We start from the raw sequence: 12,079 nt of genomic DNA on the forward strand, positions 1-12,079 counted from the left end.
TCAGTACGGCGGCGGGTGTCAACCAAGACAGACAACGGCGACTAAAAATCAAACGGGATCGAATCGAGCGCAAAATCGAGACCAAAGAAATATACATATATATATATACAAAAAAAAAAAAAGAAAAATCAAAAAGAAAACGAAGCAAAACGCGTGGAACTTAACTCAAGTGGATAGACAGACAACAACGAAAGACAAAAAGCAAAGATAAGATTAAGGCGCTTAACTTAATTAAATAAAACAACAAAACCAATTGCGATCGATCCTATCAATTTAAAATAGTTAATAGGTAACAATAAATGGTATTAGCGAACAACCACCTGAGGTGAGGTGATTTAGGGCTTGTGAATTCCCCAGCCCCCAGTACACAGGCGGAGGCCCAGACCTAAACCGCAATTGCAGTGTATCATGTTAACAAAGTGACAAAATATAAGTAAAACAAATACAAAAAACTATAAGTAAAGCAGAGAATTAACTAAACTTAAAATGTATGTGGCCAACACAACTGGCGGCCTAATGCTGCAGACTATGCTCTATTTGGCCAATCATACAAGTCGGGCGGCTGTCAATACGCTGATCGATTTACCACCAGCACCCAAAAGTGGTAAGTTATTGATCTCTCCTTGGTATCTAGAACGTGGCATGTGGCATTATGGACAGTTGATTAATTGCTGGGTGTGTGTGTGTGTGTGTGAGTGAGTGTTGCAAGACCAAGCCAAAGTGACTTTAACTGGCAAATCAGCACACGAAAACCACATTCAAGTACCTGTTCACGAATATTGGAAAAAGTTCAAGTATCGAAGGGTTTAGCTTAGAAAATCTCTTCAACATCTTTGCTTCTCTCTCTCTCTCTTAGAAGAGCATCTTTTGACAAACAAATTCTGGTTTCAAATGGTTCATTCACCTGACAGTAACTGGAGAGAGAGAGAAAGAGAAATGGAGAAAGAGAAGAAAAAGGCGCAAGCCTGAGGGGAAAGCTTTTGTTTATATCTCTCCATTAACATCATCATCTTTAAATATTAAAAAAATAAAAGAAAAATTGGGAAGAAAAGCAACCAAAAATTCAAATTACTAGCAACAAACCACATTGACTTGTCTTGACGTGACTTTATTATATCTAATCGAAAACTTCCGATATGAAAACTGTCAATAACAATGACGACAATGGCCAACGTCAGCCGAGCGGAAGACAATGAGGTTGTGCTTCACTGATCCGGTTAGAAGGTCGGATGCACCCTATAATTATTATATATGTATATATAGATGGGAGGAAGGAAATTAAAAAACTTGCAAAACTTGCCAACGAGCCTTACACGAAAAATTTTCTTAATCTTTCTGCAGATATCAATGAAGTGAAATGCTTTGGCGTCTATGGTTGTTTTCCCATCAATGGACCCTGGAATACTGTCACACGTTCGATCAGTGTTCATCCGCAGAAGCCATCGGAAATAGAACCACATTTTACGCTCTACACACGTCGCCAGTTCGATCAACACAAGTATATTGATCTAAATGATCCGGATAGTGTACAGAATTTGGGCATTAATGTGGCGGGTAAAATTTATCTGCTGGTCCATGGCTATCTGGAGTCCGGCGAAATACCCTGGATGTGGACCATGGGCAAGGCATTGCTCAATCATGAGCCAGAGGGCGAATGTGCAGTCATTCTGATTGATTGGGGCGGCGGTGCGAGTCCTCCGTATGTCCAGGCAGTGGCCAATATACGACTGGTGGGTGCCATTACGGCTCATGTTGTCCATATGCTGTACGAGGAGTTGCAATTGCCCAATCTTGATAACGTTCACATTATTGGACACTCACTGGGCGCCCATTTATCTGGCTATGCGGGCTATCATCTGCAAAGTGATTTCGGTTTGAAAGTAGCACGTATAACTGGTTTGGATCCAGCGGCCCCACTTTTCACCGACACCGATCCCATCGTTCGTTTGGATCGTTCGGATGCCCATTTTGTTGATATCGTGCACACTGATGCCAATCCTCTGATGAAGGGCGGTCTGGGGATTAATCAACGCTTGGGGCATATCGATTTCTTTCCCAATGGCGGTTTTGATAATCCCGGCTGTGATAAGAAACTGCAGGATGTGATGAAGAGCAACAAGAAGGGATCCCTATTCTCCACCATGCAAGAGTTCTTGGGCTGCAATCACATACGGAGTCAGCAGTACTTTACAGAGAGCATTGGCAGCAAATGTCCCTTCATTGGCAACACCTGCGAGTCATTTGATGTAAGTAACAGTAAATTATATATTTGTCTGATGGGTTTTGACTAAAGCTTTTCTCTTCTCTCCTCTAACAGAGCTTTAAGGAAGCTAAGTGTACGAGTTGCGATGAGCCGGGTCATCTGTGCATGCGCATGGGTTTCCACAGCGTGGAAGACTACAACGATCATTTGGAGCGGGGTCTGCTTTCAAAACAGGATCCGCCACCCATTTTCTATCTGATGACTGGTGATCATAAGCCCTTCTGTCGACTGCACTACAAGATCACAGTTCGTGTGTCCAGTCATGACGAGAGCACTCTGCATGGCGGTGAAATTGGCACACTTTCCATACGTCTACACGATGAGAATGGCAAAAAGTCCACCGAACGCATGAAATTCTCACCTAAGGCCATGTACTTTGAGCCTGGCTATCAGTATACGGCTCTAGTGCCTGGCAAGGACTTGCATGATCCAGATCATGCCACTGTCTTCTGGGAATATCAGACGAATTTACTTAATCCGCTGACCTGGCGTATTCTCTCCTCACCACGCATCTATCTCGAGTATATCCTTATCGAATCGATGGAGTCCAGTGATATCTATTTGAAGTTGTGTCCTCTTAACGAGAGCGCCATCCTATCTAATACGGAGAAGAATGTTTTGCATACAAGTTACTGCAAGGATTAGGCAAAATCTATCGCAAAAAGTTGAGCAGAAGCTCTACTTTAGCGGAGACAACAACCAAAAGGAAAAAGTTTTTGGATTAGCGCCCTCTAGCGCATATGTCCAACGAAAAGCAGCGCCACTGTGCTAGTTTAAATTTAACCGTATTTTATGATAGTATTTCAAAATTGATGCGAGACAAAATGCAAACGAGATAAAGGAAGTTATTTATTTATAATTTATAATAAATGTTTTTTTTGTGTTTTTTTTTCTTCTTAATATGAATATATACAACTTATATATTTAGTTAGTATTAACAATTTGTATAATATACATATACAAATAAAGGTCCATAGTCAATACCAAAAAAAAATGTATCAAAAATGTTTCAAATGTTTTTTCTCACCCATCATTATGCACTATGGGAAAAATTGTTCAATATTTTGACATTGAATTTTAAGCTAAAACGAGGAAGAAAATAACTCTAAATACACTTATTTTGTGGGTGGGTTCGAGGGCGTGACTAAGATTCAAATTAGGGAGTGTCAGCAATTATTGCACTTCATACATTTTAATTGAATTTAAACTGAATGATTTCCTTTAAATAAAGTGTCAAATTTAACACTATTTTGGGTCAGCTGAGCTCCTCTCTCATACCTGGCTACGCCCATTTAAAATTTGTTAATTTCTTGAATAAAACTCAAACTTGTTCTTAATTATGTAATAAAAACCGTAAGCCTAGATAAACATGGCTTTTCTTTTTTGTACGTTTACATTCGTTTGTCGATTCGACTACGACGAATTTCAAAACGTTCTCAAAAATGTTGTCGATTCCAAAGCAGAAATCTTCTCAGTACATTCATATTGTTTGTTGAAACGACTGGGAAATTTGATAAGTAAATAAGATTTTCTAGTACCTCTCTAATGGAGAGCGTAAAGTTAATACGCAGTGCGTGTTATGGCAGTGTTGCCATTTTGGCTTATTTTAAGCTAGATCTGGATTATTTCAAAATGAAATAGCTTGGAAAGTGGTTAAAATGCTTATAGCTTGTAATCTAGCTTATTTCAAAATTCAAAAAGCTTATTTTGGCTTTAAAAAAATTTCTACATAAAGATTTTTTTTTAGAGATTATAAAGTATTTTAATGATCATTTAAAGGGGCAAATCAAACTAAAATAATATTTCTCGAAGACTTTTGGTATTTTGTGCAATTTTGTGTCTAAATCTATGGTTATATTTCGTTTGGTTCGTATTTGGTCATTCTACAGCTATATTGAGCGATATTAAGCTTGAGAAGATGCCGAAAGTTACTTGTGGACTACTTTTAATGAATTTAACGAGTGGCTGCGCAAAGTCCCAAAAGACCCACAAAACCACCAAAAAACATGTCGCGTGCATGCAAGGTAATACGCAAACAAACAAAATTCTAAAGTCATTTAAAACAGAGATTGTGTTTATATATTTGATATACATATATCAATAAAATACAATTTATATTAAATGTTATACACCAAGTATTTTTATGGTGAGCTTATTTTTAAGCTTTTTTTTTAATATTTAGTTTATTCTAGCTTATTTTTTTCTTAAATCTAGCTTATGGTGACTCAAAATTTCTGGCAACACTGATATATTGATTCGGCTTGTTATGCTGATCAAGAATATCCATATATTCATTACGTGGTTGCAATCGTCTCTTTCTCTGTGCTATTAGCAGCTGAAGGCCCTGTACTTCCACATTTCCAAAGCACAAATTTGGTGTGAGAGCACAATTATATTTTAAAGTCGCCATTAGGTATATACATATATATTCTTAATCAGTCAAAGTAGCCATGTCTGTCCGACCGTTCGAACAAAACAAGACTTAATAAATTATCTGCACTACATATTTAGGATTTGATGAAACTTTTTCAGTCGGCTCAGCCACTCGAAACTTGGTCTCATCATTTGTTTTATTATCAATTGGAAAACAAATTCATTCCCTACCAATATTGGCTACTAACCGCAGTTAGGATCGAAATAGATAACATAGGCGCAAATATTATTCTCAGATATTTTTCAGCTTTGAGAAGCAAAGGAGAAGGGTTTTTATTTTCATTCGCATGAGAAACAGAGAGACGAAAAGGCAAACTCGTTCTTTGGCGGAGGCATAAATTTCAACGATGCGACATGGATGGGATGGATCCTTTCCAAGGTATTTGTATATACCACCTATCCGCCAGTTCCCCCAATCCCCCAGTCCGAAAGTCTGTCTGTCTGTCTGTTTGTCCACTGTTAATAATTTAAATGCTTATCGCAGCAAATGTATCTATCACATGCATGTGTGTATCTTTTACATATAATTGATATTATCTGCATTGATTTGACTCGTTGTATATTTTTGTTGTGTTTGTACCTTTTCGTCTGTTTTTCTGTTTTGTTTTTCTCTTAGTTTTCGGGTTTTTTTTTGTTTTTGGTTTTTATCCAAACCACCAAAAATTCCAATGTTTCGTTTTTCGTTTTTTTTTTGGTTTTTTGGGGCCTGTTTTTTTTTTGTTGGGACGACTGAGGCTCAAAAATGCTTCAGGGGTCATAAAATATGCTTTTGGCCTGGACTGGACTGATGATCATGTTGACAATCTTTTCGCTGAAGTTCATTTCGATTCGTAAGGGGTTTTCTGGGAATTGAAATTGAATTGAAAACCTTTTCATGTTCTGACTTTCTCATTCATTAATAATGTTAATCGTTTTCGATATCATGATGGGGGCAGAAGCTGCTGCTGCTTCTGCTGTTGTTGTTGTTGTTGGAGATAATGATGACCCACAGAATGTCATGCGTCTGTCAATTCACTTGTTGCAACACACACGCACACACACATACACACACACACGTACACAAAACAAACAAACAAACAAATTGTTATGGTGTGGTATGGCAGGCACTTTAAATGCCTCCACCCACTGCAAATTGTTTGCAGCCGGCAAACGCCTAACCCTTTGCCACTTCGTCCCCGGTCCGCCTCTTAATTAGTTCACCTTCGACTTCATCTTCATCTCCAACTTTCGTGCTCCTCAAATGGCAAGGCTGGCATAAATCAGCTTGGCGGGCCGCCGCCGCCACCGCCTGAGCGACATCAAATGAAACTCAAATCAAAATGTCATAATTTCCACAAGGCGAACATCAGCGACAATACGTCAACATGCCCACCCCTTTACCCACCCACTCCACACACACACACACACACACACCCCTCACTCTTGGTCCCTGATGATGCCACCTTTTAATTAGTCGCCTGGCGTCGTCGTCATCGTCGTCGTCGCAAACAAATCACATAATTATGATTGAGGAGCAAATGACAAAAAGCGAAAGGGAGAAAAAAAAAACTCTTTTTAGTGCCCATTTTGGGGTTTCCTTTCCATAAAAATAAATCAGAGCACAGCTGCCGTAATTGAATGCAAATGTCCATCCAAAAATATAACATTCTATCTATCCTCACACTCACACTCACACTCACACCATCCTCCATCCCTATGGCTGGTATTGAGTAGGCGACAATCTGCTCTAAATTATCACGTGTAGGTGCCCGTTCCGTTACGTTCCCCCGTTGCTGTTGCTGTTGCTGTTGCTGTTAGATGCTCCATTGTGTTTGCTGGCGATGCGTGGAAAACTAATTTCCCCCTAGTGCCAGTGCCAGTTGCCTCAAACGCCCTTTTCTCTTCAATCCAACTCCTACTCCTGCCACTCCCATTGCCCATTCCCCCGACTAGTTTTAGTAGTCTTGTGTCATTTATCTTGAGCATTTTTCTGATATTCATAATTTGTGGCGTGTGCTCTTGGCTCTTGCTCCTTGGCTTTTTTCTTTCTCTTTTTCCTTTTATAATTATTATACATTTCGTTTCTTTTCTTTTTTTTGGTTTTGGTTTTGGTTTTTGATGTTGTTAAATTGCACCACGTGTTTTTGATAATGACGACATAATTACGAATCTAGGCATGAGATGGATAAGAGAGAGTAAGAGGGACTGAAAATTGATTACATTCAAACAAGATGAAAAATATATCCTTTAAATAGCTTCCACAACTGACATCAATATCCTCATTTCATTTCATTCATCTAATTTTAAACTCAAACAACAAACTAATGCTTGAAAATTAACTATTAGACATGGAAACTGTGTAGAATAGGGGTTTTCCAGGTCCTTTAAATAGCGTTTTCCAACACTTACTCATAAGTAACAAAGAAAAGTAAATATAGCATGCGCCATTGATGTTTCTATATAGTTTTTGGTCAATTGTGTAATTTGCTTTATCTAAGTTGAAACTTGTTTAAAAAGCCTTCAAATTTCATAAATGTCAACACTATCTTCTTGTTGTCAAGAAAGATTTTCAAAAGGAAACCATAATTTTTGTCGAAAAGTAAATAAATGGCAACCCGTGCAAATGGTTCTCGGATAGAGATTGAAATCGTGATCGGGTTCGATGTATACCAAGTATCATTAAAAAAAAAAACACACACACACAAAGTAACAACAACCAAAAGCTCTCTCTTAATTCCTGACTACGATTTAGTGTTATGATTATTGCCATTAAGGAAATTTATTAGCAACTCTTTACTCAGGACTTCAATACGACTGCAGCTGCAGCAGAAGCATCATCATCATCATCATCATCATCATCCTCGTCCTCATCTTCAACCTCGTCCTCATTCTCATTCTCATCATCAGGAGCAAAGCGACAACTGAGCATCATTTTTATTACCCTTATTTATGGTTATGCCTGTTGTTGGTTTGTTTCATTCGGATTCCTTTGCCTCTTTTGTTTTCTGCTGTGTTGTGTTTTGTGTGTGTTGTTGTCTCCGGGACAAAGGAAAACTTTCAGCGAAATGTAATCGATATTTTTCAACAAAAGGTGGAAAGTATAAGGAAAACCATTATCGCTTCTCCGCACAAAAGCGAAGCAAAAAAAAAAAAAAAACAAAAAAGCATAATGCAATAGTCCAAAAATAACAAATTATGCTGAAGCACGCAGGATCAGGTTACCCCGCAACCGCATGCTAACCAAACCATCGTTTCACTAGTAGTAACCTATATAGGTTTTTATTTCTGTGTGTGGGTGGGTGGAGATGGAGGTGGGCAAAGCATCTGGCCATGGGAAAAGCATCATCAGGTGGCATCACGGGCATGGTTGTTGCTCACTTGGCAAACGGCACGTGACTACCATGGGCGGGGCGGGGGACAAGAACCAGCATCAGGACCAGTCTGCACACCCTGAGGCATTGATAAGGCACGGAATCCCCTTACAACAGCAGCAAATATTTTGACAAATTATATTTGAAATGCAATTAAAACCGAGGGCCAAAACAGGATCTTCTCTTTTTTGAGCGACCTGTAACATTTAATTGTTTTTGTCCTTCGATTCCAGTAAGATTCCAACTAATATAGTCTGAATTTAAATCCTCATCGAGAACTTCACGAATAGGTAATACTCTAGTCTACACGAAATTTTTGTTAATTTTTTTACTGTGGTTATATCGCTTACATTTATGTCCTTCCGCCCTCGCCATGGCCCTCACCATCGCCCTCGTCCTCTTTTGCTTGTATAGTAGTAGTAGTAGACACGCCCTGCCCGTGGGCATTGTGTCGCAATGTCAACGCTGTCTGAGTCCTTTGAGTCCTTCTGTTGATTTGGCTTTTCTTTTGTTTTTAATTGTTTACTAATGATATTTAAATTAGGACTCTAAATAACCGCCAGCGGTTTTAATTTACTTCGTCCACACACACACACACACACACACTCGCACACCCTTTTGATCTACATGCATGTATGTCTAAAGGTAGTTCTTTATATTTAGTAAATTTGGGTACAAAAGGGTTGTCAGCATTTGTGAAATGTTTAAAAATCTACTTCAAAGAGAAATTTTCTATTCAATGAAATGGATTTCACTTTAATGTACATGTATGTGTAGAAATTTTTAATCAATATTAGACTAGAAACCAAAAGATTTCGAAAATAAAAGCTCTACAGCAATTTAATATTCGAAAATCCCTTTGGCTAGTTTTTCAATTTATTTAGTGAATTATCTCAATTACTTAAGAATTATATTAAACTTTTATAATTAAAAACACTTTGTGATAATACATAATTATTTTCATTTTGTATGTCATATGCATAAAATGGAAGAAACAGTTTTTTACAATTCTAAAAAAATTAAAATTAAAACCAAATCAATTTTTGAAATCGATGTACACAGCTGAGCTGAACGAAAACAAACCATTTTTTTTTAACTCCTTGTTTTACTTTTTACATGTTTTAAGTATTTTAGGAAGCGCCAACAACTGCTTTAATTTAATTAAGGGACTCATTTATTTAGTGAGGGACAGATATAATGGAGGAAAATTCCCTCCCCCAAGGGAGGAACTGCCTAAAATTACCATATCAAAACTCAAGTCCTTGACGGATATTTTTGTGTTAATTTTTGAGCACGATCCCTAAACTGCAGGAAAAAAAGGCAACATTTTTTTGTCTGATCGATGCATTAGCCTTGTGTAATGAAACAACATTGTGTTGTTTCGTTTTTTTTGCAGTTTTTGTCTAGAAACTGTAAGGATATGAGATCGCACACTTGAAGTGCCGTCAAAAACCGACAAAATAAAAAAAAAAAAAAGGAAATAACAAACAAAAATCTGCCAAATGGTATTTTTCTTCTGTTTTTGTTCCCTTTGTCTGAGCGCACACACACACAACACCACACAAGCAAACAAACCGAAAAGAAAAAAAATGAAAAGGATCCTAAACGGAGAGTTATTAAAAACAATATTTGCAAGGATAAGCCGACGGGTCATGCCTGAATGGTCGTCTCTCAATGGAAAGAGTCGAATGGGGAGTGGGCTTATCTCGCATCTTTGCATTAACACTTTTGCCTCTCACATAAACACATACATGCATGGTCTCTCTCTCTCTCTCGCGCTCTCAGACATACACACACACACACGTTCTCACTGAAACTGAATGAATGGCACAAAATGGCAGACTCCTAGCAGGAGCAGCAGCAGCAACGTCTCTCTCTCTTTCTCTCTCTGTCTCTCTGTCTCTCCATGGAGCTTATCAGTACGGGGCCATCGCCAGAGCTACAATGAAAATTTAGCACCTTTTGAATCACTTTTTCATACTGTTTCCTTCATCTGACTCCATCTCCCTCCCTTCCTCTCTATCTCTCTATCGCCGTCAAATCATCTAAACACATTTCGATGTGAATCTAAATCTAAATCTGAATCCGTATATGGGTTTGGGTCTGGCTCGGACTCTGGGAGTCGTGTTTACAGCTTCTCGAATGCATTCGCATTGGTTAGCATTTCGCGCGTCAAGCGCCAGACTTGTTTGGCCGCCTGCTCCAGGGCACTGGGCGATTTACCCTTAAACATATCCAAACTGGGTAGAAAATAATGCGGACAGCGACGATATTGCAGGCACGAGATCAACTGCAAAAAGATGCCATTGATGCGATCCGCAATGCAGCTCTCATCCCATTCAAAGTCACGCGGATGCTTCTCACACTCGTAGAGGAGGAGATTCTTTAGATGATAGGCGCTGATCGGATTGCCAGGTAAATCCAAATGGCGATCACGCAAAGTCTTTAGCATGCTCAGGCAGCGACGGCGGCAGCCACCTTTGAAATATTCAGAGAGAGGGAATAATGAAAGAGATTTTCGTGGGGCTTGAGATTTGTCTTGCTCACCTTGCAGCAAACGTTTCTCGGCCTCAAAAAAGCTCAAGACCCATGCATCACCCTCCATGGTGGCGGCATTATTGTTCTTATTCTGCATTATGATGCTCTCCTTGGACAGCAGATCAAATCCTTCAGTCTTCACTTCGGCCACAACATTGGGATGTGGCCAGGGTATATGCGGCATGGGCCAATGTGCGGCTGATCTTGGCCAAATGCCCGAGCACTTAAAGGCCGGCGTTATTTGCACCACGAAACGTTCTCGTATCCGTAACTTCACTTCGCTGGTATCGCCAATCATCTTAACCATATCACGATAGATGCTCTTGTCACATGCCTGAGCCACCAGTGTTTGGAAACGGGCACGAATTTTACGCGACGATAGATAACCAGAGGCAGTGATGAACTCCACCCACAGGGACATGGAACGTTTGCGACCATCGCTTAGCTTAAGTACAGCACAGCCAGGAAGTGTGCCATCATCGACGAAATTGAAGACACCCATCTGATTGAGATAGAGTACGATTTCAAACTCATTCGGTGAGATGACCTCAACGCCTTCGTATCTGGCCGGGGGAAAAAAGAGGTAAAAGTCAACCAATCAGCCAACCAGCTACATATCATCGCATCATCATCATAAAGGGCCAAAGTCAAAGCGTAATTCCGGTGGCCATACAGTCGACTGACTGTCATCACCACCGCAACTCGATAACAGGCCAATAAAACTGGCTCATTCTCTCTCTATCTCTCTTTCCCTCTGGGCCATGATCATTACATGAAACGTGCAACGTCATTGTCAGTTAAGTGTCAAGTCATTCTCGTGTCGATCTTAGTTTGAATTCAGCTCCTGTTTCTCCTGTTACCTGTTATTGGTAGCCATAAACATTTGACCATAAATTTTAACTAAAGCTGACGAAGTAGATTCGAATTTTGGGGACCAATTATAGATGCTATGGATATTATGACAGTTAGCCACATACAAATTTAATTACCTGCCATTGCATTCTACTAAGCTGGATATAAATCTTGGCTCCTGCAGTTCCACCTCTTTGAGTATGTCCTGGACAATTTTGCAGATATCTCGTATGGCTGTGGCCGTTTTAAACATGCGAGCCTGGACACGTTCGGAGCAAAATCGATTCATCTGATAGATGATGCGCGTTTGGGCGGCCATCATGTCCGGCGGCACCAGCATAACGACAACGACGATGACGACGACGACGATGGCGATGGCGACGTCCGGTCTCTGGTTGTTTGTTTGCGGTCAACTACAAAAGCGACGGCCAATTATGTGAAAGATGCAGTTGCCAAGTCGAAGATGGAGTTAAAGTTGCTTGATGGGGGAGGAGAAATCAAGGTTCGATCTTTGGCTTGGTAGTCAAGAGTAGAAGAACAAAGGAACAATTCAATTGTGAGTTACGTTGACAGCAGCCTGGAACAACAATGGGCACAAGTGGAGCACGATCGGTTCCTATATATGTACATACATATATGTATG

The 12,079-nt window shown here is 39.6% G+C and overlaps 2 protein-coding genes across 2 annotated transcripts; one reads left to right on the forward strand and one right to left on the reverse strand.

Moving 5' to 3' along the window:
- On the forward strand, positions 1 to 3,133 carry LOC6641432 (pancreatic triacylglycerol lipase). Its single transcript, XM_002064347.4, has 3 exons — positions 1 to 604; positions 1,342 to 2,246; positions 2,318 to 3,133. The coding sequence occupies exons 1-3, from the start codon at positions 487 to 489 to the stop codon at positions 2,906 to 2,908; spliced, it is 1,614 nt and encodes a 537-aa protein (XP_002064383.1). The 5' UTR covers positions 1 to 486; the 3' UTR covers positions 2,909 to 3,133.
- Positions 3,134 to 9,649: 6,516 nt separating this feature from the next.
- On the reverse strand, positions 9,650 to 12,079 carry LOC6641433 (protein mab-21-like). Its single transcript, XM_002064348.4, has 3 exons — positions 11,574 to 12,079; positions 10,594 to 11,147; positions 9,650 to 10,524 (listed from the first exon to the last, which is right to left on the reverse strand). The coding sequence occupies exons 1-3, from the start codon at positions 11,774 to 11,776 to the stop codon at positions 10,175 to 10,177; spliced, it is 1,107 nt and encodes a 368-aa protein (XP_002064384.1). The 5' UTR covers positions 11,777 to 12,079; the 3' UTR covers positions 9,650 to 10,174.

This window comes from Drosophila willistoni (assembly GCF_018902025.1).
Source record: "Drosophila willistoni isolate 14030-0811.24 chromosome XL unlocalized genomic scaffold, UCI_dwil_1.1 Seg141, whole genome shotgun sequence".
Lineage (NCBI taxonomy): Eukaryota > Metazoa > Arthropoda > Insecta > Diptera > Drosophilidae > Drosophila > Drosophila willistoni.